Source organism: Catharus ustulatus, chromosome 8 (assembly GCF_009819885.2).
Source record: "Catharus ustulatus isolate bCatUst1 chromosome 8, bCatUst1.pri.v2, whole genome shotgun sequence".
In the NCBI taxonomy this organism is placed as follows: Eukaryota; Metazoa; Chordata; class Aves; order Passeriformes; family Turdidae; genus Catharus; species Catharus ustulatus.
In genome coordinates, this window is record NC_046228.1 from 12,678,917 (window position 1) to 12,705,559 (window position 26,643).

The following is a 26,643-nucleotide window of genomic DNA, read 5'->3' on the forward strand; positions in this document are numbered from 1 at the left end:
TCCTGTATTTTGAAAATGTTTAAGCAATAAGACACCTGTCAGGCCTGGAAAAAGGCCAACATCAGAAAACTCTAGCAAATCACAATCACATCATAGGGACCTGAAAAAAAACTGTTGGGAAGCAAAATCCATTGGCTGCTGCCATTCTCCCCCTTGTGGACCATGAGTTCTCTGGGGAAACCCAAGTAAATTGTTCAATTAAAATGCTGACCCAGCTCATCCACCATGCAAACATCTTTCCCTATGTGAGGAAATGCAACACTAAATGTTTCTGTTTTATTTTTTATTATTATGTTCCAAGAAAATTAAAAGACATGATGCAGCTTTTCCTCCAAGATGTTACCAGCTTTCAAGCTTGAGTTAGAACTCAAGAATTAGAAGAACTAATTAGACCTTTACAGTTATTAGATTTATATCTATACATCTGAATATAGTTTTGTTATTTGGCAACACAGCACTGGGAATTTTTTTTGTCGGTTTTTTTTTTTGGTTTTTTAATAAGAGATGGGTGGGGAATCTGAACTGGGTTGTTATCTAATTTTAAACACAGGCTGTCCACCTGCTTGGCATATCATATTCTCCATTCCTCCACTCCACCCCTCAACAAAATAATACCTTGATTTTACATCCTATTCCACTACCCTCAACGACTGGTTTAAAATTACCACAATCTTACTTGCTGCCTAGAACTGCTGAGATCAGCCATTTTCAAAGACAAACTTCCCTCAAATTCCTAAACAGGAAAAAAGGTCCTTTTTACAGGAAAAATTCCAAGTGGCCACAAAACAGGATCATGTTTCAGAATGCATGTCCAGCAAAGCTAGTTTTCCTTTCCATTTCAAATGCCACCCTCCTCTGCTTCTTCTTCCCACAAAACTGTGGTGATAGATAAATCCAGGACTTAATTCAACAGGACTAGCAAGAAGATCTGTTTTCATGCACACAAGTCTGAAACACACACTTGGTGGTCTGAGAAGGTCAAAAGAAGCAAAAACTTCTCAAAAGCTACTTCAGTACATTCATATGCTGGTTAAAATCAAAACAGAACTATGAAGCCATACTTAAAATGTGCTGCTATGTTAACTGTTCATTAACCAGAAGTTAATAATAACTTTTAAAAAGCTAATCTGTTCCCAAGCATGTAAAGCTGTTGCTCACCACTGCTCATAGTAAGACTACTTACATTTACTGTCACCACTTTTCACCTTGAAGGCCTTCAGAATGCCTCAGCATATATATCTCTCAAAGATACTCCTGAGCAGCAAGCTAAGCTCACAAGCTCTAGCATATGGGTTTACATTTAAAAGATGTGCTCCTTCTATGACTCCTTCCCATCCAAAGGAAACTTTTTTCCTACCACTCATAATGGCAAAGCAAGCTTTGAAAACATTAACTGATTTTAAATCAGTGTTGGATGTTCGCCTGAATTTGCAAAAAGCCTAAAAAACAGGTCTCATGTTTGAATTACTCCCCTCACTTTGGTGTGGTACACGATGCTCTCTGTGAGGCAGAAGGAATGTGAACTCACAGAAACCTATCTCTCCTGAGGAAGCACTCAGCAGTGTGTGTGACCAACATACTTATTCCATGATCTCAGTGTGACCTGTGAGTCTGCTCTAAAAAGAAGCCTTTAATATTCTGCCTCCTTCTAACAAAATCTGGTTTTGCCTTCCAAGAACTTTTATGATGCAGCCAGGCACTGCCAAGCACGAAAGTCTGTGCCATACTGAGAGCACAAAGACAGCTAAACCATCCCATTAAAATTGCAGGGGGCTATTGCTTGGACCAGACTGTTTGTATGCAATTCAACTAAGCCTCTCTTTCAAGATGTCCATGGGAGAAACACGGTGACCGTGCCACCAGGCCAGTGTGCAGCTGCACCTCACGCTGCTGCTCAATTTAGATCCTGCTTGCCAAGGAGCCTGTAAACCTTTGCACACAAGCATCTTCCTCTACATTCCCACCCACACAAATGCAAAACTGGGTTTGACCTTCCCCACTCTGCTCTGTCCATGCATCCCCCTCTAGTCTGAACAAATTCCTGCCATCTGTCCTGCCTGTGCTGCTGACTGCTACAATCTGATCTAGGCACTCCAAGGCTCCAATATATTCATGTCTGTTTCTCAGTCTGCTGTGGTCTCTGGAGCTGCCCCTGGCCCCCTATCCTGAATTGATTCTTGAATTCTTTATACATTTTGGAAAATAAGTCTGTTGTAAAAGGTCTGTAATACATTAAAATCCTGCCATTAGTATCAACACAGCCAGCCACTGGAGTCTGAGCACAGTGTATCTTGAAGAAGCTTACTACAGAGTCAGTATATAGCCACATCCTTCATACTTCATTGGTTAATTGAAGAAGTAGAAGCATTTTCCTAGACTAAAGGATGAAGCATTTTCCTAGACTAACAGCTATTCCTATTCTGGGATCCAGGTTAAGTGATAGCCTTTGTATGTACAACACATTTCCACACACAAGCTACTACGGGAAAGTGAAACTGTGGGCACAAAAGAGAGATTAAGTAGAAAGCACAGTTGCATAAAAACTAGAAGATACTATTAGGTGTGGTAAGAAAGTATTTCTAGTCTCTAATGTAGGGGTACAATGTCCAGAGTACCACATTTCCAAATTCTAGGAGCAGAGATGCCCTCCCAGCCTAGGCTTGGGGCAGTCCAACAGCACAACATCAATGTTCAATCTTTTGTGCTCCTCCTCAAGAAAGCAGACACAGTCATACTCAATAAGCTTAGTTTTCCTTGAAATTCAGCATTTATTACTTTCTTATGCTTTCAACTTTCCATCTTCCATATATCTTAATCAAGTTTTGCTGACTACCTGCTTTGAACCACCTGCTGCCATCTAAGGGGACTCAGCAGGTTCAGTCCCTCAACCATTCACTGGAAACATGGATGTTTTTAAATCTCACACTTTGGGAAACAGGAAATAAGAGGGGTTACAATGGGCAGTGTGTGCTCCTCACAGCACAGCCTTCAGCCACTGCAAACCCAGAAGATTTACCCAAGGACTCTGAACAGTCCTGAAGAGAATAAGCACCCAGGCCCTCCTCCTTGAAAGGACATCTTTAAAAAGACATACCAGATTTAAACTTGTTGTGCTTGCACAGAACTAAACCAACAAGATGAAAGACACTGAATTAATTCCTTGTTTGAGTGTGTCAAGCTCCAGTGTTGTGTGTATGGTATTTCTCCCTCAAGCTGGTTTCCTCACTCCTGTATAATGTCATCTTGAGTACCCAAATCAGCGAGAAGAGCAAACAACAGTGGCAAGATGACCCATTACTCACTCCTGAGAAGGCACCCACTGTGACAACCCTATTTCCTTGTCATATCACATCAGCTCTGGATTGTGCTGCAGTGAAATGCAATGGCAATGCACAACAAGGGCTGAGTACAAAACCCCACGGGACACAAGCCAGACCTGCAGTATGGTATGAGAGCCATGCAGATTAGGAAGGGAAGCCATACAAAATGGAAGGACTTACACCAGAGTTCATAGTAGTAGTTGCAACACTGGGATTGTCCACAACAGTGGCCCGTTTCACATATGTAACTTTGATTGTTGACACCCATGCAGGTTTCCTTGTCCTAAAATTAAACAGACACACTTTTAAGATGCTTTGTCAGTATCTTTTGCAAATGTTTTACTCAATGATCTGAAAGCATTTGAAAAGTACAAATTATGGTCTTTGGAAACTCCAAAATACATAGGGAGGTGAAAAGACATCTAAGGACCACCAAAAAACACAAAGGACCATTCAGAAGAAAATCCCCATATCTCAAACCCATAAGTTACACTGTTTTAGCATCTAGTCCGTGCTGCTGTCTCATCACTCCTCTCCTTTTCCACTAAAAGTTACCACATTTTGGGAGCCAGACATTCTCTTAAAAGAGGAGATGATATTTGTTTCACATTGTACACAATATCACTGTATGACTGGGGCTGAATGCCAAGTAGAGGAAAAGCATTCATAAAGGGAATGTTATAATTTGAGAAAAGACTGCTTGGATTCATTTAGATCTAAATGATAATTACAATATGTTCCTACAAGATTCCTATCTAAAATGATTCCTTTGTAATTAGCCATGTACTTTATGTAAGCTCAGCATTCCTGTAAAACTTCTTCCTGGAATAGCAAAGTAGTCCAGAAGCAGAGCCAAATCAGCTGTTGAGTATCACCCAGCGGGTCCTCAAGACACCTAACATGGAAAAGGTCTATGGTGTGAGGTCTCAGTTCCCCATATGGCACATCACTTCCCAGAAGTCAGTGTTTTCCTGCTAGTCTGAAAACATGGCTGGGAAAAAGTACAAAACACAAGAAAACAGAAGAATTTTACTGTGGTTTGTACATCCTCTAATAGGTTTTGGAGCAACCTGGGAGTTCAAACAACACTATGGAGTTTAACAAACAAACAAATCTTAATTAGAACCACTGTAACAAAGCTTTTATTTTCACTTTCTTTCACTTGAAATTTATAATAAGGAAATTAAAATGTGGGTAGGCTTAAACTGAAAGCTGTGTTGAAAAAAAATAATTTTGGAAGTAGCAACTTGCAAATAAGAAAACTCCAACCCACTAAAGCCCAACAAAACCCCACCAGCAGGTGACAGGGATGCACATTTGTGGATCCCAGCACTGGCTGAACTGCAGTGTTTTCTTTTATGTGAGTGCACCATGGCCACACTTCTCACAAACCTCTATGGAGCCACCACACATGTAAAATACAAAGTGCATTGCAAATGTCGAACCACCTCACTGATGTGAGGCAGCAGCTCCAATGAAGAAGAGTCCTGCACTAAGTTTTCAGTGTATCTGGGGACCTGGAGGGGCACCAGCACTTCCCCACCACACAGCACCCTGGTTGGAGCCACACCTCCCCAACACAGGTCTCTCACCTGAGCACCCAAATTACAGCAGCAACATAACTTCTAAAAGCAGAACAACCTCCTGCTATCTGAGGCTTGACAGGAAAAACCCCATGCTGCTTCTTTTCTCCCAAGAAGTCATACCAACTTTTCAAAGGGTTTTGGCCATGTAAGGCCACAATTCAGCAAACACAACTCAGCATATGATGCACTGCTTCCCTTCCTTCCATGGATACCATGATTTCCACCAAAGGCTCTAAAAAAATCACCCACAGAGGCAACAAGTCAGAGGGGTACCTGCCCTGGAAGAGATAAACATACTACAGGCAGCTAAAGCAAACATTTGGTTCTTGTCCTGAGATCTTGGCATGCCAACAGTAAAAACACCATTTTCCTATATGGTAAGGAGGTGTTTCTGTCTCTAACTGGTGCCAACTATTACGAGACATTGCTGAGCTAGCACAGCATTTTCTGCTTCAAGCATGGCATTCACTCCAAAAATTGTAATTTTAACCACAAAAGCACTAGAAATAGGACACATCTATTCTCTTATCTGTTATTAGTTTATTTACATTTTTCCTCATTTTTGTTGGCCTTGCAGAGCAAATGTAACTGATGAACAGCATAGATTTTGGCTCTCATATGAAGCGCATTGAGAAATTAATATGCCATTGCAAAACTGCAATCCTGTTGATAATGCTCAAGTCAGAGAATGACTGGCTGAGGTTTGTGGTTGTGACACATGAAGATCAATGTGACCTGTTGAACCAGCAAATGAATCACATGAAGCTGGTGAAAAAACAGTCTCACAGTGCCATTTTATGATCTCCTCTTCATCACACTTCACCCATCCTTAAATACTTCTGGTTTACTCCCAAAAATCTCATCCATTCAGTGTTGCCTGCTTCAAAGAGCAGCATTAAGGAACAAATCAGTGTCTCTGGGCAGCAGCAACTCATAATATCTTCAACCATATTTTTCCCACTTAAAAACTTGCAGCAGTCGTATTTCAGAGACTTTCATCACACTATCCTTTTATTTGAACTTATTGACTCCCTCTTGCCAACCTCATTACATTTGAGATTACTTTTCCACACATGCTTATGTGCAGGGCTGCTCCTTGTTAACCCAGCTGGCCAACAGGTGTCAAAGTACATTCTCAACAGAGGTTCCTGAGCAGCTAGGATGGTGTTTTGCAGGTTGTCCCTGGAGATCAAGTCTCAAGCAACATCCTGCTTCCCCATCTACAGCAGAGTATAAATCTTACTGTCCAGAGCTTCTTTACACAATGACCAAGACAAATGCTCTTCCCTGCTAATGTACATGTGCTTGTACCCTCAAATAGTCCCATGGGTGGCTTTCAGCTCCCACAGTTCAGAACAGCCTGGGGTTCTGAAGTCCTTGCAGTGCTGATCACCAGCCACACTCCTCCAAGTCCAAGCAGCTCATTTTGGAGCCTTTCTGCAGCCCTCTGCCAGCCCAGCCACCAACAGGATTTTGGGAACATGGAGCTGTCAGACTTGGGAGTCAGATGTCAGACAAAGAACTGTCACCCGTGTTTCCAAACAGTTTCACAGAATCAAGGAATAATTTGGTTTGGAAAGGATCCCAGCAGGTCTCCTGGTCCTACTAGAGCTCAGAGTACGGCTATCTCCAACACTGGGTTACCCAGCCTGGCACAGGGAAAGACATAAAGGCAACTGACCTTCACAAAGAGAAGTCTAGTAGGGAAAGATTCTGGCACAAGGAGAGCATTGTTCTGGGATATATTACAGGTGACTCCTTTGGAACAAGTGTTTCAGTCTCCTTTCCTCTTTTAAGTCAAGACTCATTTCTGGGAAAAGCTCAGTACAGTTTGCTTCTCTTTTGCAAGTGAAGGAAGAGGTTATGGATAGAGACTGTGACATTTTTTGCTAGGAAATTGCTACCTACTTCCAAGCTCTTTGATCTGACTTCCAGTTCTATTTAAATCTCAGGCTGCACTTTTCATACCAGCAGCATTTTATTATTTCTACTTCCTTCTCCCATGCGTTCTTTGTGTCATAGGCTGCCAAACGAACTACTTAAGATATATCAGCAATACAGTTATCTAGAGTCTAAATGTCCTGGAAACAATATCCCAAGCACTTGTGCTATGAAAGCATGCTATTTCCTTTTTCACACTAAGAGCCATAGACAAGGCACAGGGTTGAAAGTAATTTTATAGATAAGGAAAAAACATATGGTGGAAAAAACTCTCAGAGAAGCAAAGTTGGAGCACTCATATTTTACTGACCTGACTTTGTTTTTAATTTCCATTGCAAGCAGCACTTGTAATGGTAATTTTTAGTCATTCTTACCAGCATGGAATTTTTATTAAACTATTACAGAGGGGTTTTGGAGTATTTTTAAGGTAGCCCTAGGAAAATAAGGAAGGGGGAGGGTTTCTTTCCAAAAGCACTTTCTTCCCCAATAGCCAGTGGCTATTACATTCCAGAGTGGGCTTCCCTGCTGAAGGAGAGTCTCTTTTTCTTGTTGTCCAGGCAAGCAAGCACATCCCTTCCCCCCAGCCTTTGTTCAGCTAACTGTAGATGCCTCCAGGCAGGATTACTAAGCAGGGTCTACGTGGTTCTGCTCTCAAAGAGCATTCAACTCCATTAGAGCAGAATAGTCTTGTTTCACATCTAAGAAGCCAGAACATGCCGTCCATTATCTCCCACCTGCAAAGCCTAGGAGATTCCCAGCTAGTTTCAGGGGATTCACTTTGTCCTGTAAATCAGCATGTACCCTAGGCTGCATGTGCATCACTGCCTCCCTGGTACCATCTTAAAAGCTGGTCTGAGCAACTGGGATCACTCAGTCCCTGACACACAAAAAGCCAGGAGCATTTGGGAGAACACTGCAGACTGTGTTCCCTCCAAGTCCACACTGGATTTGTGATATGTGGTACAGGCTCTTTGTCATGAAACTGGCTGAGCTGGGAAGACCTCACCTGGTGCATTTTGAGAGTCTCTTCATATTAACATTTTGAATTATTTTTCAGGTAATAAACTTTATAAAGTAACAGTGAGTAAGATTCTTTTTTTTACTTATTTTCTTGTCAATATTTGGCATTTGTGATAAACTCACAATCATACTGGCAACTCTGCCAATAGCCCACTTTTGCTGTCAAATGTTTTTACAAATAATCCTTAAAATATCCAGCAGTGGTAGATAAAAGAGAACTCAAGGCAGTGCTGTATGCTGTCACATCTGAAGCCACAGCAAACAGTAATGTCAGTGCCAAGGAAAAAAGCCAATTATTCTCTTCACATCCAGTTTAGTATTAGACCTTTACTGGAGGTCTGTGTGACAAATTAAGGGTCAAAATCTGGGGCACAATCAAGACAAGAGCCATTCATGAAGGTCTGCAGGTTGACTGAGCTGCTCCTCGCTGCAAGGAAGGATGGACAAGACCTCTTTACCCTACTTTTGTAAAGGTTTTCAGTAGTAAGTGGTTGGGTTTAATAGCTGTAAATCTGTTAGGATTTATTGTGTCTGAAGCCAATGCTGGAAATGAAGGGAATAACTGATTGACAGTTGAGTTCCATCACCATAAAAGGATCAAGGCACTTCTCTTTTTTCTACTTTCAAAAGCAAGCAGTTAACCTGGGCACATACTGCTGCTAAGTCAGAAGCGAGAAAGATGAAGATGAGCAAATTCCAGGCTAACATGGCTCTTTTCCAAGCTGAAAATTAATATGTGCAACCACAGCAACAAACATCACAGCCCACACTCAGAAGTGCATAGTTGGCAGCCAACCACCTACAAAAGTTGACTCCTCAGTTGGCATTAATCAGGTAACCAAAACCAGCAGTGGCCAGTATCACGAAATCTAATAACCATTTCAGCTGTTTGCTCTGTCTCCTCTTTCCACAGAAATCCAGACATCATTATCTTAAATATGAGCACCTTCATATTGGCCTCTATGTCTCATTCAAACTGCCACAGTATCCATTCATCCTAACCTTGGTAATACCCTGGGAAACACTTGGAAATGTGACTTACATTTACTTACAGCAGTTTATAGGCCACTCCTGTCTCCTAGGATAGCCAGGTTTTTTGACCTAGTCTAATTTCCTAATTTCTCCAAACTTCACTACAGCATTTGTCAAGGCACTATGCAGCAAATTACTATTTTAACAGGAAGAGACAGAATAACAACAGGATGACAGGAGTGAGCAAAGGCCTGAATAAGAGGCATACAGACAGAGGGACTCAGAGAAAAGCCCAGCAACAGGATGAAGGGAGACTGCCAAAATGGCATCTGCTGAAGGGCAAGGTACAACTGGTTTTAACAAGACTTGGGCTCAATCTCCAGACCACTCCAGACCTTCTGGTTTCACAGCTCTCATAGGGACTTTGGTAATAAGCATCTATTTAATAATAAATCAAAATCCTGACCTAGTTATTTCACTAATCTCATTAATCGCAGGCAGCAGTCCCTTGCTCTCAGTACCCAGCCGCACCCATAACAAGCAGGATCGATTTAAGCAAGTGACACTATCCTCAGAAAAATACACTGAAGTATGTATTTTGAGTAACTTACAATCAGTATTTGAACCACATATATTTTTAAGCATTCTGAGTAACAGAATGGAAGTGGATGTCAGTATATTAAATATGTCAGAAACAACTATTTGATATCCACTATTTATTAGTTCCCACTTGGCTGTTACTCAATCCCACATATCAGACTATCACTAGTGTTGGTTAGCGAAGTGCATCAGCAACAGCTCATGAGAATGCAAACACAGAGCTACCAAAGAAAATGATCTCTGTCAGATAAGGCACTCAAGTGGTAGTAAGTTAAAACTGCTACTGAAAATACTAGGCTGGAATGCCCAATCTTTCCACAGGGTTTACTACAATTCCAGCAGTCCCCCAGTTCTTAATCAAAGTTAATCTTAAATAAAAACTCACTAGATCCTTTCAGAGAAGGAAAGCAGGTGGGGTCACAGCAAGGAACTGATGGGGAACCCTGGATCACCAGGGCAGCTCAGGACCCACAGACACCAGTGTGGCTGAGCCTGCACCAAAGCCTCCAGACATCTCCTGTCTACAAACATTACACTTGTTAGTCCTTTGGAACATAAAAGCAAAAATCCACCATCTGAACAAGTGTCATGTCTTTGGTGGGTTCAGTTTAACAAAAACATGTAAGATTGCCAAAGATGAAAGTGGCTTTGACTGCTGGGAGTTACTGGAACCTCACGTGCCAGGCCCTGCCAGCTCAACAGGGAATGGATTCCTGTAAGCCTGCCTTACGACAGACAGCTGAGGCCAGGAAATAAATCAAGTCTGGACACTTCTTCATAAGCCACCACCAAAAATTTTGTTTTGCTGAATGTGGAAAAAAAAGTGTAGTAAGTGCAAATATCCAAACACTTAAAAGTATAATAAGTGGGGGAGGAATGATGCCTCTGAGCTGTCTCAGGCACAATAAAGATCTCCAAAATGGGAATTCTAATGCACAACATTTATTGCTTTGCTAATGCCAGCATCAGGAGAATTATATTTAGATCACCATGATTAATCAGCCACAGCAGACCCATCCTCACCCCCAGCAGATGCAGAACCTCCAAGGTTTTATTAACCTTTATCTGAGGAACAAATTGGTTTGTTGCATCCATTTATCCTAGACAAATACTCCAACTATCTTTAAAGAGACGCTATCCTTCCACAGATCATGGACACTTTGATATATTTCAATAAGAGCAGGTTTCATTTTTGTTTATTTCAAGTTTTAATTTCAGATTCCCACCACTACACATTAGTGTTTTAATATGTTTACTTCCTCACCCCTTGCTAGAAGCATCCCAGCTGCAGTCCTCAGCCGTCTCACATCAAAGATACACACTTCTAGACTTCTAGGAAATTACAGCCTTGGGGAGGCTGTCTTGCATTTTGTTCGTTTAAACCACCAAACAGAAGACCATGATGAAAACCTCAAACAGTCAAAAGCAAAACTGAAAATGTTCAGAATCCAACAACTTCCTTTTATTTATTTATTTATGCAGTGAACTAGGTGAACATGTTCGAGCTTCCACCTCCACCTTTAGGAGGAAATGCTCACTTAAAACTAAAAGCAGAGATCCTCTACAATCATGTTTCCTTGGATGGGAATTTAAACACCCACATTGCACTGATGTCAGATAGTGCTGACCTAGCTTTTTAGGCATTTAAATATCATCCCTGCAACAATAAAAAAAACCCCAAAATCAACTAGACACCTTATTTTTGCCAGTTCCATCTGCAATGCTACTGGTTCCCAAAGAAGAAATGAAGGCAGATCCGAGGAAAGCAGCTGTTCAGTGCAGTCCAAGGGTGCAGAGCACAGGGTGCTGGTCCTGGGGAGCCAGAGGTCTCTGATCCTTCCATCCTCATCACACAGCTCATGGGAGGGCACCTCACTCAGCACTCTTCCCTGAGCTTGCAGCCCAGGATCAGCATCCCTTGTGTTGAGTGAGAACAACAAAGGGCATGCCAGACAGCCAAGTGTTTACAGTCCAAATGTACCAAGTATAAAACAAAAAACAATGGAGGTGATGAGATGTTTCTGAATTCCTCCCACACTTTCAATTAAACAGCACTGTTCGTAACAACCCTTGGAAAAAGTAATTACTGAATAGTATTTGCATGAAGGACACAATCACAAATATTTAGATTTAATTTTTTAAGACTAAAAATTATTAGGAAAAGTTCAAGCAGCTCTTTCTCACTATATCCTTTATCAGTGGATAAAAATAGTCAAGAACTTTGCTCTTGTGTTCTTGAGGCAACACCTTTTTTTCCTGCTTCCTGTAAATGCCTCTATTAATGCCAAAAAGTTACCAGCAGAGAAAAATGTACCATCCATCCACTGAGACAACTTCTACTTTTACACCTTATGCAGCACCCCAACTGCACTGAACACATCTCTAAAACAAAATGAATTACCTAAAAACAGGAACTTTTGAGAAAAACATGCCCGTGAGTCTGAAGCAATCTCAGCATTTGAGGCAGCTACATCTCACTGCAGTTTGAGAGTCACCTAAAGCCATTCAGCCTTTGTGCCTGAATTTCCCCCTCTGGTTCAGTTTAGAGTTTTTAAGGCAAGTCTCTTTGCCCTGAGTGCTAACAAGTGAACTATTATTTATAGCTATTGCACCAATCACAGAAGGTCATTGTGCTAGAGGTAGTTTCTTATGTAAAACTGTTTTCAGATGGGGGGGTGTGGGGGTGGGGAGAGAGCTGCGTTTCACCAAAACTGAACTGATAAGAAAAAAAGAGCACTGTTTACTCAGCAGCGCGTTCAAGTCTTTTAGCACTGCTAAACAACTGAAAGTAGGTAGTTTAAATCATGTTATGGTCCAATCTCGACTTCTTAATTTTAAATTAGAAACTGCAAGCAGCACTCTGATATCATTCAATATTTATTTATTGTGGATTACAGATCACAGCAGTGCTGGAAAGAGTTTACAGTTAGATTCCCCTACAGACGTGCCTCCCAAACCAAAAAAAGGGTTTGCTCTCCCCAGCCTAGGAACACATAGTTGGCACCTCCTCCAGCAGAGAGCAGCTGGGCAGTTGCTACCATTTCTCATTCCACTCGATATTACCAGCTATTAAATTATCCCAAGTTTCTTGTTCAAGCTCAAACTCTCAAAACAATTTAAAAATCAGCAAGCTGTGGGTCACAGCATGTTGCCATTTTCCATTTGGTGACTTTTGTTAGAGATGAGACACAAACACACACATATATAAATACTCTTTCTGGTATTTTCTGGGGTTTTTTTCTGGTTTTTCTTTTTTTTTTCCTTTTTAAAAAATCCACAGTTTTACATACAAAATAATGCCTGTACAAGAAAACAGTTCAAAGTTGGGTATGTTTTAAGAAATGCAAACACAATTCCATTTTAAGGACTGTGGAAAGCACCCTAAAACCCAACCAAATAAAAACTGCACAGGAGCACGACACAAAGAGCTTCCCTGCTGCAAAGCCTCTAACAACAACAAGGAAGTTTCTATCTCTGGCTCACAGTTTTGCTCCTTCCTCGCTAATAAAAAGCGTCTCTCGCACAACTGTGCTCTTCGCTCACACACCACGGGTGGGGAAGTGCTGATTGTACAGTTCCGTTTTGGGAAAGTCAGAAATCATACCCTCAGAGGTGGGGGAAATAAAAATAAAAGTAATCAGTCACATCCTCCACCTGAGCAAGCAGCTCCCACCGCACTTAAGCCGGTTGGTTACCTGTCTGAGACCCAGGAGGAAAGGCATTCTGCAGGCTCATCCTCCACGCCAGCACATGGGAAGGCAGGAATTTAAAGCCCCACAGCAACCATTTCTTCATCTGCTGTGAGCAGCCCGCTCCTCCGATCCTATTTAAACCAGGGCTTCCTCAGCTGGGAATGCTAAATAAACAGGGTCCTGGGACACTGCACGCACTCGCTGGCTCCCCCTCCTCCTCCTCCCACTCCCTGTGACATATCTCAGACGCAGCCCAGCCGGGGTGTTTGCAACAGGGAAATGACATCAGGTCAGGCAGTTCTGAAAAAAAAACAAACCCAAAAACCAAAACAAAACCAAAACCAAACAAAAAACCTCAAAAAATTAAATTAAAAAAACCCCCCAACACAAAGATGCACACACACAAAACCCCCAACACAAACAAAATAAACCCGTCCCACCTCAAAAAAAAAAGGAAAAAAAAAAAGACAACAAAAAAGGCAACCCTGAACCTCAGGACTGCTGAGCTGCAGGGTGACACCAGGCAGGTTGTGCAAACGGGACCTGTCAGGGAGCCGTGGTGGAACAGAAGCTCACAAGTGCTCTCTTCCCTGCTAAGGGGATGCTGCAATGGAGAGCAGTCTACTAAAAATGTTGTCATGAGCCAACAGCGTGGTGATGATTAAATCTCACTAAGGAAAATAGACAGTTCATGTATTTCTGAGAATAAAACTAAGTTTGATGCTGCCTGCTGGACAGCACTGGAGTCCTAGAAGCCACTGCCGTGGTTTCTCCGAGTACCTCCAGACCCTGGGTAGTCTTCACAGATCCAAAGCATTTTCATGATACCTTCTGCCTGCCATCACAGTTCCACTTTTTCTGACTCACAGCATTGTTCAACTCTCAGCCCCTCCAGAGAACAGCTTGTCCCTCTAAAGAAGCACCAACAACTTCCCTGATTTCAGAAGGATCAGGATTGGACCCCTCCAGCATCAGACAGGTGATGGGAAGAGTTTCAAATCCACCTCTCCCCAAGGAAAATCTGACTAGCTCTGTTGAAAGGTTTCTCATTCTACTTGAGCTCATTTCACATTTTCATGCCAAGGGGCAATTAAGCCTTATAAACAAATTTATCATCTGGTGCCCAGGATGGCATGTCTTGTTTGTCCTTCCCCAAGCAAGGAGTACAGCAAGTTCCACAGTGGTGTAGAAGATGACACTGCAGAAGGTAATCTAAATTTAACTCTCTTTTCTACCTCCACTTTGAAAGTTCAGCAACATCTTTTTTTCCTTCTTCTCTTTAATCAGCAGCTGTCCTCGTCTGTCTGTGGGGGGAGGGGGGGACTGGGACACCATTGCCACTCCCATATTCCCCAGTAGCAGCTCCATGGATATTTGACAGAGGACAAACTTCCCCTGCCTTTTAACCTCTTTGGCTGTGGAGCCCAACACATTAAAATATACTGCAAGGAATGAAATATACTTTTTTCCATAGTGAGTTCAATGAATGCCTTTTTAGTAGCAGTTTTAATAGCAATTTCAGTATTTCAGGAGAGAGAGAGAAATCACATAAAATTCTTGCAAATGCTAATTTGAAACAGGAGAAAAAAATTAATGAGGAAACTTAAAAAAAAAAAAAGAAGGCAAAAGCGGAACAGACACCCCTTGCCACCCAACAGCTTTCAGCAGTGTCAGAAAAAGACATTTTGCACATGCTAAAACCACTCAGTGACCACTGCTGTTGCATCGTCTCAGTCCAGCCCAGTCAGGCTCAGAGTGGTTTCCCAAATGAGAACCCCTCTCCATAACTGGGCTGTGAAACTACACACAAGCATTAGCTTTTTTTTTACACCAACTTAAAAGCACCACCTAAAAATGCTGTTTAAGGGTAAGCACATCCCTGATTTCCCTAAGAGAAAACAAGCAACAAAGCAATTTCCTGGAGGATACAAAACATCAGTGTTAACTAGCATCAACCAGGCAATGGGATTTTCCAGTTTTTGTGCTCTTGGATCAAACAAACTCTCAACCTTTGCTTTTCCAATTCTATGGCCAAACACCAGTGATATAAAAGGGCAGCTTTCTGTTTTAGTAATCTGTTCTGTGGCCTCGCACTGGCCTTTGAAACATCCGATTTTGGCTGTTGCTATCCAGAGCTCTGGACTAGGCAGATCCCAGGGCTGAGCCAGTGCAGCAGTTTCTAAATCCCTACTGTCAGAAGGAATCTAACTTTAACCACCCGCCTCTGCCCCAGCACACACTCAAAAGGCAAAGCGTCATTCCAGATCTAAGACAAGTTGTGAAGGACTATCAAAAGCAGTCACTTGGCGGAAAAGCAAAAGCATCCTAATTTATGTGTGAATTTAACAATCCTGGAAAGACCAACACAAAAATGGTGGTTTGCAAGCAGGCATTACCACACTGGACTGCAGCAGGAACAGCCACCCTCTCTCGCAGTCCCTGAGTGACAGCAGCCCATAACATGCTCCACAACTCTGCTATAGATAACTACGGAAAAAAACCCTGTAGAGGGACAGAAAAAAAAAAGAGCTGGACAAGACAGCTCATACCCTTATAAAACCCTGATCAACACCCTTAGAACCTCTGCAAAACCCCTAGGTTCTCCTAATTGTTGCAAATGCTTTGTATATATCCACTGGTATCCTTTTACCCCTTCTCTTTTTTTAAGTTCGTAAGTTCTTGCCCCAAAGCTCTGCCTGGCGGCAGTGAGTTTCATAGACAGTGGTCCTGAAAAAATAGTTTCTTTCATCAGGCATGAATTCACCACCTTCTAATTTGACTTCCATATTATTAGCAGGTGGTAACAGAAGTCCTCATCCATCCTCTCACCCATTCATTACTCTGTACCTGTTAGCTATCTTCTTATAAAAGATATCAATCTTCCCTATCCTCTTAATGTAAAATTTTTTTCCCAAAGCCTTCAGTTGCTCATTGCCCATTTCCAAAACGTTTCTAATTTTCTACTGCTCTCTCCTTGGGGGAAACCAGAGTTGAAATAATAATTATTTTAATGAAAGCAAGTGCAGCTCTAAGGCAGGCTCAGCATGGGTTCACTTCCTTCACACAAACCTGGAATTTAAGATCTGCAAAGGCTACACAAGAGTGCGTCTATCCAAGATATAATGAACAAAACCAACACAAGTTTTGTATGTTTGTTCACACAGTTCCTCAGTAGATAACTCTTGAGGGCTCTGAAAATTCAGGACTAATGTCAGGACAGATTATGGGATCTACATTACTTTCAAAATTTGCTTCTTCATCAGATTTCTACCGGAAAAGAGGGAATAGAGGCCTCTAGGCATTACCAGTCTGTAATACTGCTCCCCAACACGCCATCTGCCTCAAACATTAGCTCCAGCAAAGGATACTGCTCGGTACCTTCACAGGCCAACACACTGTGCCTCATCACCTCAGATATAACATGCAAGTGAAGCAGATGATGGAAGTTGTTTGGGTCATTTTAGAGTCACTTTCCATGTTTGATGGGAGATGCTTGCAAGCAGGTCTGGTGACCAAACAAGGTGTAGTACTCATTTTGATACACCCTGAGGAGATCCAGTTATGATAACACAATTGCAACAGAAATTGATGTTGTGCACCTCAAATGTGTCAGGCTTGAAGCATGAGACTGCTCTCAATTGCTCCACTATTACAATCCTAGGCAGGGAGAGATTTTGAACAGTAAATACAGATGATGTGTAATATCATCTTGATTAAACTTTAAAACCATAGTTCTGCAGCTACATACACAGGTTGACCATAAAGTTGGAACAATTTTATCTAATTATTCTTCCATTTGCCCCAGTGCACTCTTATTTTCATGTTGATAAGAGGAGTGTTTCTGGAGCACCAGCTACCCATTTTTGTTAGTCAGCCTGCAGCTCTGGGTGCTAAGACTGAGACTTCACAAATCCAGCATGCACTCAAAACACAGTGTGAAGAAAGCAACCTCAATGAAGGTGACTTTATCCTTCCCCATCCTGGAGAAGGTCTGGAGAATAAAGAAGAGAAAAAGGAAAGAAACATACAGAAAGGTGTAAAAGCAGATCTGTTTCTCTAGAATAAGACAATATCCAGGAACAATAAGCTCTATCCGCCTTGACAGTAAATATTCTAAAGGGACCTGTTTGCTAGCAGAACTAGCATGAGACACTGGGAGATCACCCATCCTGGAACAGCAATGCAATGCTAAATCTGCTGACAAACCATTTCTGTCTGCCCACCTGTGCACTTGTAGATCCCTGAAGAGTGAAGGCAACTTTCCCACCCTAATGATACCACTACAAGAACATGATGACTTTCCCGTGTGAGGACCAGGTGTCCCGGGTTCATGTAACATACAGCATTGGCACCACCTACCAAGAATGCCATCAACAAATTCCAGAGGACCAAGAAGAAGAGGTCAGGCTGGTAATGTCCCAGTACCTGGAGGATCCAGAATATCTACTCTTTTGCACAAGGGACAAGTGACCCAAAACCAACCTTTCACTCTGTCCAGTATTACTGTATTGTTTAGGAGTAGGGTAAAGTGTGTCACCCAGTCCACATGCACTTCAACTACAAAACAAGAACACTGGAATAATAGCATTTACTATGTACCAGGCCAAACTGTCTTAATCTTTGTTGGAGAAAGCAAAGAATAATTTCAGGAAAAGACACCATACATGTTGGAACTGGCGTATGACCAAGCACTGCAGTCTGATGGATCAATAAATTTTAATGTGCAACAAAGCACAAGGACTTGCAGTGGTGAGAAGCTGTGCTTCTTCCCCACAGGCCATCACTTGTGTCAGCTTAGTGATTCAGAAGTGCAGAAAACTTTTGCAGCTTAGTTAAGCATGTAGAGACAGTGCATTTCGACCTTACTGGTGTTATCTGAGTAACTGGTTAACCAGGGAGGACGAGACTGTGCACTTCAAAATATTCTCAATGTTACCAAGAGCCCCAACAGCAACAGTTCATGCTTGATTCCAAGTGACTCTCAATTCTAACTGAATCCCAAACAGCAATTGCCAGCCAAGCAGACAAGTACAAATATGTGCCACATCTCCACCCAAAAGCCACGTGTAAGCCCTGAACTCAAGTGTGCAGCACAGAGGAAGCCACTACCCACTCAATCATGTGCTATTTCAGTGAGAGCCTGTCCTCCTCTTCACTGCTCCTTTGTGGGTGAAGCACTTTGGGGGAAGTGAAAAGCACTTCCCTTGGCACTTTTATACAGCAAGCAATCCCTCCCTCTGAAGTTACCTTCTGTATTAAGCTATCCTAAGGGCACTCAAGGAAAGGGCAGGGAGCAGACAAGAGGTGGTTGTAGAGGACATACCCAAGAGGAGTCCTCTCCAACACCCATCTGACAGAGGAGATAAAAGCAACCACATCCAGGCTGTTCAGACACTCCTACCCACTCTGCTGTTCAGCTGATGGGAGAGTGGTGGCAGTGAAAAGGCCTGGCTCTTCTGAGACCAAAATAGTTTTTTCTTAGTGTAGCTTGAGATTTCCAGCCCTCAGTGACATTGTTCCCACTGCTGTTTCCCTACAAGGCAGAAAATGATAGCCACAGGTCCAGTGTGCTTTTCTTCACAGCAACATGGGCAAAACCAACGCAACTGTAATGCCAAGGTCTGTGTGAATCATCTACTTTTGTATGACCACTCCTTCAGCACCCACGCCTGCCATCCAAGCCCAGAAGTGTTAAAAAACTTCAAAGTCCTTCTTCACTGAGGCACAGAGGGACTAAAGGATTGAAAGTGCCTTACTGAGAAGTGCTTCAAAAGAGAAAGGGTTGATTCCGCCCCTTTAGCATTCCCAGGTTTTTGGGTACCTGATGCCCAAATGAAGATGTCAGGCTTCACTTTTAGTCTGCAGTGGGTTATGAAGTCACAGTAAAGCCTACTCAGCTTTCTCTGAGCCTGCTGGGAGGGGGAGAAGGAGGAGGGAGTGGGGAGTTCAGCTGTTAAATATTTGAGGAGACTATCTCAGGAGGGCAAGTGTATCTGGGGTGGTACAGGGACACCAGCTTGGCTCCTTGCTTCTTGGCACTACAGCTCTTGTCTTCCTGATGCCCATGTATGCAAACAGGACTTTGGTAATGGCTCAAGAGGAGACAATCTGCTCCAGACAGGGAAGAAGGCAGAGTGTGCAGACAGTAACAGGATCCCCGAAGCACAGAATCAAGACGGTAAGCGTCTGTTCCAGTTTTAGAGTCTTACACCACGTGGGTACCAAAAATACAGCCTGTGTGTGCCCTTTGGTCACATCATCACAGACATGCATTGTCCCAAAGATGCTTACCAGCACAACCTTGATGGAGATCTTGGATGCCCTACTCTTACAAGTGCTATTTCATTTCTCTACAAATGACAGCAACTCACTATTTTTAGTGCTCATCTCATGTCTGCTTGGCATTTCCCTTGGGCCTTACTTACCCTTGCTTCACAGCTTTGGTGCCAGCTCCCACGAAGCATTTTTTTGATGCCAGAGGGGATCATGCCAAGTTTGTCTGTCTTGATGCCAAAATGGCAGCTGGCTTTACTGTTGAGACAGGATTTGCCAAAACTAACAACATTAGTGCTGGGGTGACTAGAACTGAGTTTAAGGTTTTCATCTCCCTTACTCTTCTACTACGTCTAGATTACATGGGATAACACTGTTGTAAAATACCTTCTGGGGTTCTAGAAGATGGATTTTTTCATCATAGGCTAAGTCAACAGGCAATTATACAGCAGACAGTCTTAACTTAGAGATCCTCAAAGAGGATACTTTTATACATGAAGCAATTATCTGGGATGCAACATTACTGCTCCTGGGCCCAACTACACAGGCATGAACTCTCAGAGCCTGCCAATGTGTTCATAAAGAACCTACCACAAAAACAGACAATCTATTGAAGATAAGGGTGGCTGCATTATATTTTATTACCAAGATATACCTACAACAGAAGTCTGGAGTGTACAAGGTCAGGGATCAGCCAAATTGCATTACATTACCGTGAGCAAGAAGACAAAATCCAAGCAAGTTAATTGCCCTCTGCTCCTTTTGCACTCTCACAGAGTGCCACTGTGTGAAAAGTCGATATTTAGATAAAATCCAGTCCCACACATGATGCACAGGCATGCTGGTTATGGGAAACAGCCACAGAGATATGGACAGACATGATAGGCAATCGCACGTGTAGATGCCTGTGATTTGAAGTGATGGTATCCCTGCAAATTACGAAGTAATTTGATGTTAACCTCTGCTGCTTTTCTTGTAAATCTAAAACCCATACCTTGCTCAGAAACAGTGGTGTCAAATGGGCACCTGATTGCCCAAAGATGCTCAGCTCTTGCTTCAGGAACAGTGCATTGGTTAACCTGACAAGAGGTAAATAATTGGTTAAAAAGGCCTTATCATCACACAAGACTTCGCTGGGAGGATCTGTTATGCATATAGTCTGGTCAGATCTCTCTGAAGTTTGTTGTCTTTCCTGAGCATAAGTTTACATCTTGAAGAAGTTTAGAAAAGCTCCCTTCAAATCCCAGCAGTCTTGTTTTCTGCAGCTTGTTTTACAAGAAAGAGGTTCTTTCATTAAGTTATGAGAATTATATTTCTTCATCAGAACACCACTTCTGCAAAGCTTGAACCCTTTTTTGGAGGAACAGATTTTCTGGGAAATCCTTCAAGAAAATTAAAAGACATCAGCAGCCTCCTCTTTTTGAGCACACTGTGGGATATTATGGTGCAGAGCAATATTGCATAGGTTGAAGCAAATGCCCTCGAATTGCTCTCCACCTATCTGCACCCTCAAGAACCTTCCTATTATCCCTGGACTTCCCATTCCACGCCCTGCGTGCTACCTACATCTCCACTGATAAACGGATTCTGGTTTGCGGGAGACTGGGTTTCCAGTACTCAAACTACAAACAATTGGTTGAACTGCATCTTCTCTGTCTTAGAAAAATATACGAGTATTACAATATGGTATTGCCAAAATTAAGAGTTTCTCAACCCAATGAGCTGTGCAGTACCTCCACTGTTAAAAACTTCCTCAAAAATGCAGCTTTATTAAAAAAACACTTCAGAAAACATAATTTTAAACAAAAGATTGTCTTTTCTAACTTGAATTACTGCACTGCTTATGATCTCTCCAAGCACTTGCAAGGAAAAAAATGAGTAAACAAAAGTTACGAATAAGCATTGTGGACGGTTAAGGGCAGATTCAAGTTGAGTTTACCTGTATCTATGAAAGAGAATAAATATAATATCTTAAAGTCTAATCTCTCTCCTGTTACAGTATAGGTTCTGTTTGGACCTACATCTTTACCAGGAGAAAAGCTCCCCAAAAGACCACACCAGAGAGATGTTTAGAGGGGGTCCTGAAAGAACTCGATGTACATGAACCTGAGCTGACACATTTAGGTTTCCAGGTGCAGATAAAACTGCTTCAAACCAAGCATACAGGGCAAAAATTCAGTGCCTTCCATCACCAGCTTCACCATCCCGCTTCATTTTCCCTCTCTGCAGCAATTTCCCCTAACCACAGAAAGGGGACAGCGCCTGAGGAACTAGAGCCATTGGATTCAATGCAATGAAGTGCTATTCCTTTATGCCCAGCTGCACTGCTACCCCAGCATTTCCTGCCGGGCTCGGCCCATCCCAGCCGCTCGGGAAGCCCGAGGTTACGGAAGGAGCCTGGGAGGAAGCGATGTCCCGGGTGTCGCCTTTCAGCACCGGCCCTGGCATTACGCAGTTCGCACTTGGCTTAAGCATTAAAGGCACTGGTGGCACCCGGAATCACAGCCAGTTTCTAAATTTCAGGGACAATCCTGCTGGCCAGGTGGCTTTGTCCTTTCAAGGGCAGATACCTCCAACACCCTGTGGTCTCACTCCCCTTCCTGGTATCTGGAGGATTTTCCCCTTAGGTGTATGCAAAACGTGTGCATAAGCTTATTTCAGAGTGCAGTAATTAAAAACTTAATTCAGTTTTATTTTGGGAAGAAACGTTGATAACATAGTCTGCCTTTATGGGCATTATCTTATCCAAACTGCTATATTTTCCATTAATGCTTGTTATTCACTGGAAGATAAAGTGAACACTCCCCTGGCTGTGCAGAGCAGGAAGACTAGATGACCCACACAGTTTTACCTCTTTCTTTCATTTACTTCTCTGCAGCAAGGTTGCAGGCTGCAGGAAAAGAGAGAAAACCAAGCACTTGCTTTTTCTCCTTGCTCAGGCCAGGCTCCCACACATGAATGTGCTCTAGATCACAAAACCAGTGAGCTTTTACTCCTTTGGAATTTACTCTTTTGGAATTCTCCCATAGCATAAACCAAATAGTCTGTATGCACCAGTATAAAAAAATCAAACCAGATCAAAGCCCGATTGACATCCTGCCTTTTTACAAGAAAGTAGTTGGAGCTAATTAAAGTGACTACAGTAAAACAGTAGAATTTTAAAAACTCCAGAAAAACACCAAAACAAACCCCAAAACCCCCAACCAGCAAAACCTTTTCTTCTCCAAAAGGTGAACAATATACATCACTCACAGTATGAGAAAGCTCACAGCCCTGTGGGTGACCATTGAATGGTAAGACAAGGAAATATTTTCAATCTTTAGAAATACTCACTTTTGACCCATCACAGGGTCCTACAGTAGTATTTTTCCCCCGATGGGGGTAGTTTGGGGAGTAGAAATTCTGAACATCTCCTTTGGAGCACAGGACACCAACCCTAATTTCCTGGAAACAAGTGAGAAAACTAACCACCAATTTAATTGCACAGTCCCAGCCTGCACCTTGTAAAGTCATTAGACCACTGAAAAGACATCTTCCAGGTAAAAATACATGAAGAACTTTGGGACAGACAGCAACATTTGTGAGCAGGATTTAGTTATGGATTTAATTACAGACTGACCATCAGACTTGTCTTCCTTTCAGCACTTGTTTCTTAACACAGGCTTCAAAAGTCAGGACTGTTTGAAAATCAAAGAGGCAAAGCCAGAGGCACCAGGATGTCAAACTGCTCTGGGAATGATTCACTGCACTCAAAGCAACAACATTTTTCTAACCTATTCTTAAGGCAACTGCAATCACTAGTGTACCCACTGCCTCAACAGGGGATGTGCTCCTGTGCTTGATGCCCTTTAAACATAAGATGTTCTTTAACTCAGGCCTCAGTGCAAGATAAGGTAGAAATTTTTTCTTCTCCACTAAAAACAAGATGACTGATCACAGTGATCCTCTTAACTTAGCTCACCTGAAAATTTGTTCTGTTCCTCTGTAAACTGCTTCCAGAAGACAAAAGAAGTCTTTATTTCCTAGACTTCAAGTATTAAATAATGGTTTTACCGGTTTTCTCAGTCTGAAACTTTAACCCATCTTAAAATGTGGGATCCAAAATGGTGCATATCACTTACTAGTGTGGATTATTACAAAATACCTGTATAGGACAATTCTACACTGTTAAAGATTTGGTGAGTTTTTTACTGAAAGAACTGCATTCAATTTCTGGCCCAAAATCCCAGACTATTTCACTTTTTTCCATTGCTAATTACTCTGAATTTTTACTTGAGGAAAAGTGAAATAGGCTTCAGGCTATTTCTTCAAGTTGCTCTTCTGTTTTAAAAAAAACACACACAATCTTCCATCTGCATCTCAAGTGTTTTCTCTTTGTCTCCCAAAGTGTTAGCACAGAGGCAGAACAAATCCCTCCAGGATCCCAGTCACCACCACAGACACTCCTTAGCAAGTATTAATCACTTAATGGACCCTCCTGAACACAGATGCTCACTCAGTATCCCATAACCAATGTGCTGCCTCACTCAGGCTGGGCTGTAAGACATCCATTGAATTAACCAAATTAAATTCATCAGCCTCCTCCCATGAGGTCGTTCCTAACAAATCCACACTGCTCATTTCCTGTTGCCTTAGAGATCCTTATAAAACCTTCAGGGATTTATTCTAGTACTTCAATAGAGACTGAAGCACTTCATAATTTTCTAACTTTTTCTTTTAATCTGACCCCCTATACATTTACTGTTCATTTTCCTATGTGGAGATTTACAGCCAGGAGTTTATGCACTTTCTATTTGTTTGGTTTTTTTCCCTCAAGAACCAAAAGAGCTGCAAACCCTTTCAGTCTATATCAATTACTGAGTTATTGTACACTTACTTCACTCCTTACATTTTAGATCAATTCCTTTTCTTTTTTTTAATATCTAACACTTTTTTTGCAGAACCTTTTCCTAAGCCTTTGTGCATTCCTTACTAGCTGCAATACAATTTTTACACCAAAGGTAAATTATACAAGCAGTTAAGTCTTTACTGTCCCTCTTCAGTTCTAGATGGCTCGATTTAGTAGATGGTTTTAACATCAGCAAAATATAATGAAGATTATAATAAATATCAGAATCCTTTTCAAATGCAGGTCTGGTACAAGAAAGAAAAATGTTAAGAAGTTTTACCACATATACCCCATTTATGGAAAGAATTCAGCATAAACTGACAACATGGCTTTATCTCTTAAGAGTGTCAACACACAGTGGACTATCTCTTGCAGTCTGAGCTCACATTGACTTGAAGTCACCATGAGGAAAAGTAAGTGACCATCAAAAATGTCCCAAAATTCTTGGGAAATTCAAAGCAAAGCGAAATCAAAATAGCTAAGGCATCTTTTGTAAATGCAAAAACCTATTAGTGAATTGGAACTTCTATCTGCCAAAGCAAACCAGCAGAACCAGTGGCATTCAGTGCACCCACCATGCATCAAAAGAGACTTTCAGAGATGCATGAAGGATTCAGGTTGGAAACCAGATCCAGAACAGACGAATCAAGCACTTCTGCTGTCAGAAAAAGCACACAGGGCAAGGGTTAATTCTCATACATGCACCTAGTCTGTTCTTGAGTTGTTCTGTTACAGAAAAGTCTCTGAGCTGTTTTGTGCTCCACAGTCCTGTAGCTCTGCACAGCTGAGCCTTTCTACTTCCCTTTTCAAGGCAGGCTGGAGGAAACACAACCCTCATTAGCGTGAAGTGATGCTGTCAAATTGTCTGCAGACAGCTTTTGAATTACCCCGAGGAACAGCCAGGCCTCCAAAAATTAACACACACATGGAAAATTCTTCTTCCTAAACTTCCCAAGAGCAGAAGGATGTACCATGTACCAGCAGCTTCTACAGTCCATGAACTGCAGCTAGCTTGGGAGTGTCTACCACTTATAGTAGCTCTCACTGGATTCTTGCTCAAGTCCTCCACTCTTTGCTCTCATTTAGATGACCTGGAAGAAATTTCGATGCACACAGATGCCAAGGACATCCCTTGTGAGTTGAGTCCTTAGGTATGAGAAATGCCACTTAAGTCAGGGGTTTGACTGAGAGCCCAGATCTTGCTGCAATGTGATAGCTCTGCCAGAGCCGTCCTGCCAGGTCTATAAATCCCAGTATTTCACAAAGTAACAGTGGAATATGAAATTAGATTAGTTTCTGAAGAACAAGTTGGTGGTCTGGAGGTTTTATTTCAGAGCATTGCCCTAGGTCAGCTGACCACATAGGCCAGGAGCACAGGCTGCTGCTGTACAACTGCAGATGCCAAGCTTTCAGTATCGGCAGTCAACACTAAAGCCAGAACAAAAGACCAGACCATTTTCCCAAATTCAACAGTCGCCCCACAGACCCAGATTTACTTGGATTGTATCTAGGAACAACCATTTTTTTCACAGTAGAGACAGATTTATTCTTGGCAAAACAAACTCAGGGGGTCAGATCTCTCAGAGGTACTCTGGCATCTTCAAGAAAGGTCAAGAACTCACCCCCAATGCCTCTAAGTCTTACGAAGAATGAACAGAAATGAAAGAAACCCTCTATCTGTTCAATAGCACAAATTCAGACATTCTGCCAAGATCTGAACACTTTTACCATGCATTTTTCCCAACACAGTCTGGGGCTAAAAAACATTCTTAAACATGAAGGTTCATATAAATCTACCAAATTTGAATCAGAAAGATCTTTAAATGTAATTTGCAACTCAGTCAGTCAGCAAAAACATGAAAGGGCACTACCCAGTAGATTCCCCCATATATAAACACTCAGAGCAGCATCAAAATTTGTTCTGCAAGTGTCTTCATGAGACAGTTGATATTTAGTGATATAGGAAGTTGTGGATAAACCTCAAGACTGAGAATGTTTTTGGTGCATATTCTCATTTCTCCCCAGGGAATCTTGATCTTCAGAGGAATATTAACATGAAGTATGTAAAACATTTTATGGACTGTTTATAACCTAATGACTCCAAGTGTAACCTTAGATGTCATTCTGCAAAGACTTAGTCATGTTCAGCAATCTGAGCAGAGGGAGAATGCTAAAGCCTCTTGGGCAGATCATTTTTATTGCTCCTTTAGCTCTGTTCAAGCAGTTTCACATAATACAGTTATCTTATACTGGTATCAGCAAAACACTCCTTAAAATCAAGCTGACATAAAACTCATGGTTGCATTATTAACTAGTAAAATCCTTCCAAGGACTTGTGTTTGGAAATGTCT

The 26,643-nt window shown here is 42.0% G+C and overlaps 1 protein-coding gene across 6 annotated transcripts in view; it reads right to left on the reverse strand.

The window, feature by feature from the left end:
* The window catches only part of WBP1L (WW domain binding protein 1 like), a 58,383-nt gene that overhangs the window by 11,021 nt on the left and 20,719 nt on the right, over window positions 1-26,643 (reverse strand). For 2 of the 6 annotated variants that reach the window (XM_033066664.1, XM_033066666.1), the window contains one exon: window positions 3,501-3,603. The exons of 1 other annotated variant lie outside the window; for it this stretch is intronic. In XM_033066664.1, coding sequence (XP_032922555.1) covers window positions 3,501-3,603 — 103 coding nt within the window. Of the gene's footprint in view, window positions 1-3,500; window positions 3,604-11,134; window positions 11,299-13,134; window positions 13,375-26,643 lie in introns of those variants that run through there. 3 more of the 6 variants (XM_033066665.1, XM_033066668.2, XM_033066667.1) reach the window with 3 other exon arrangements.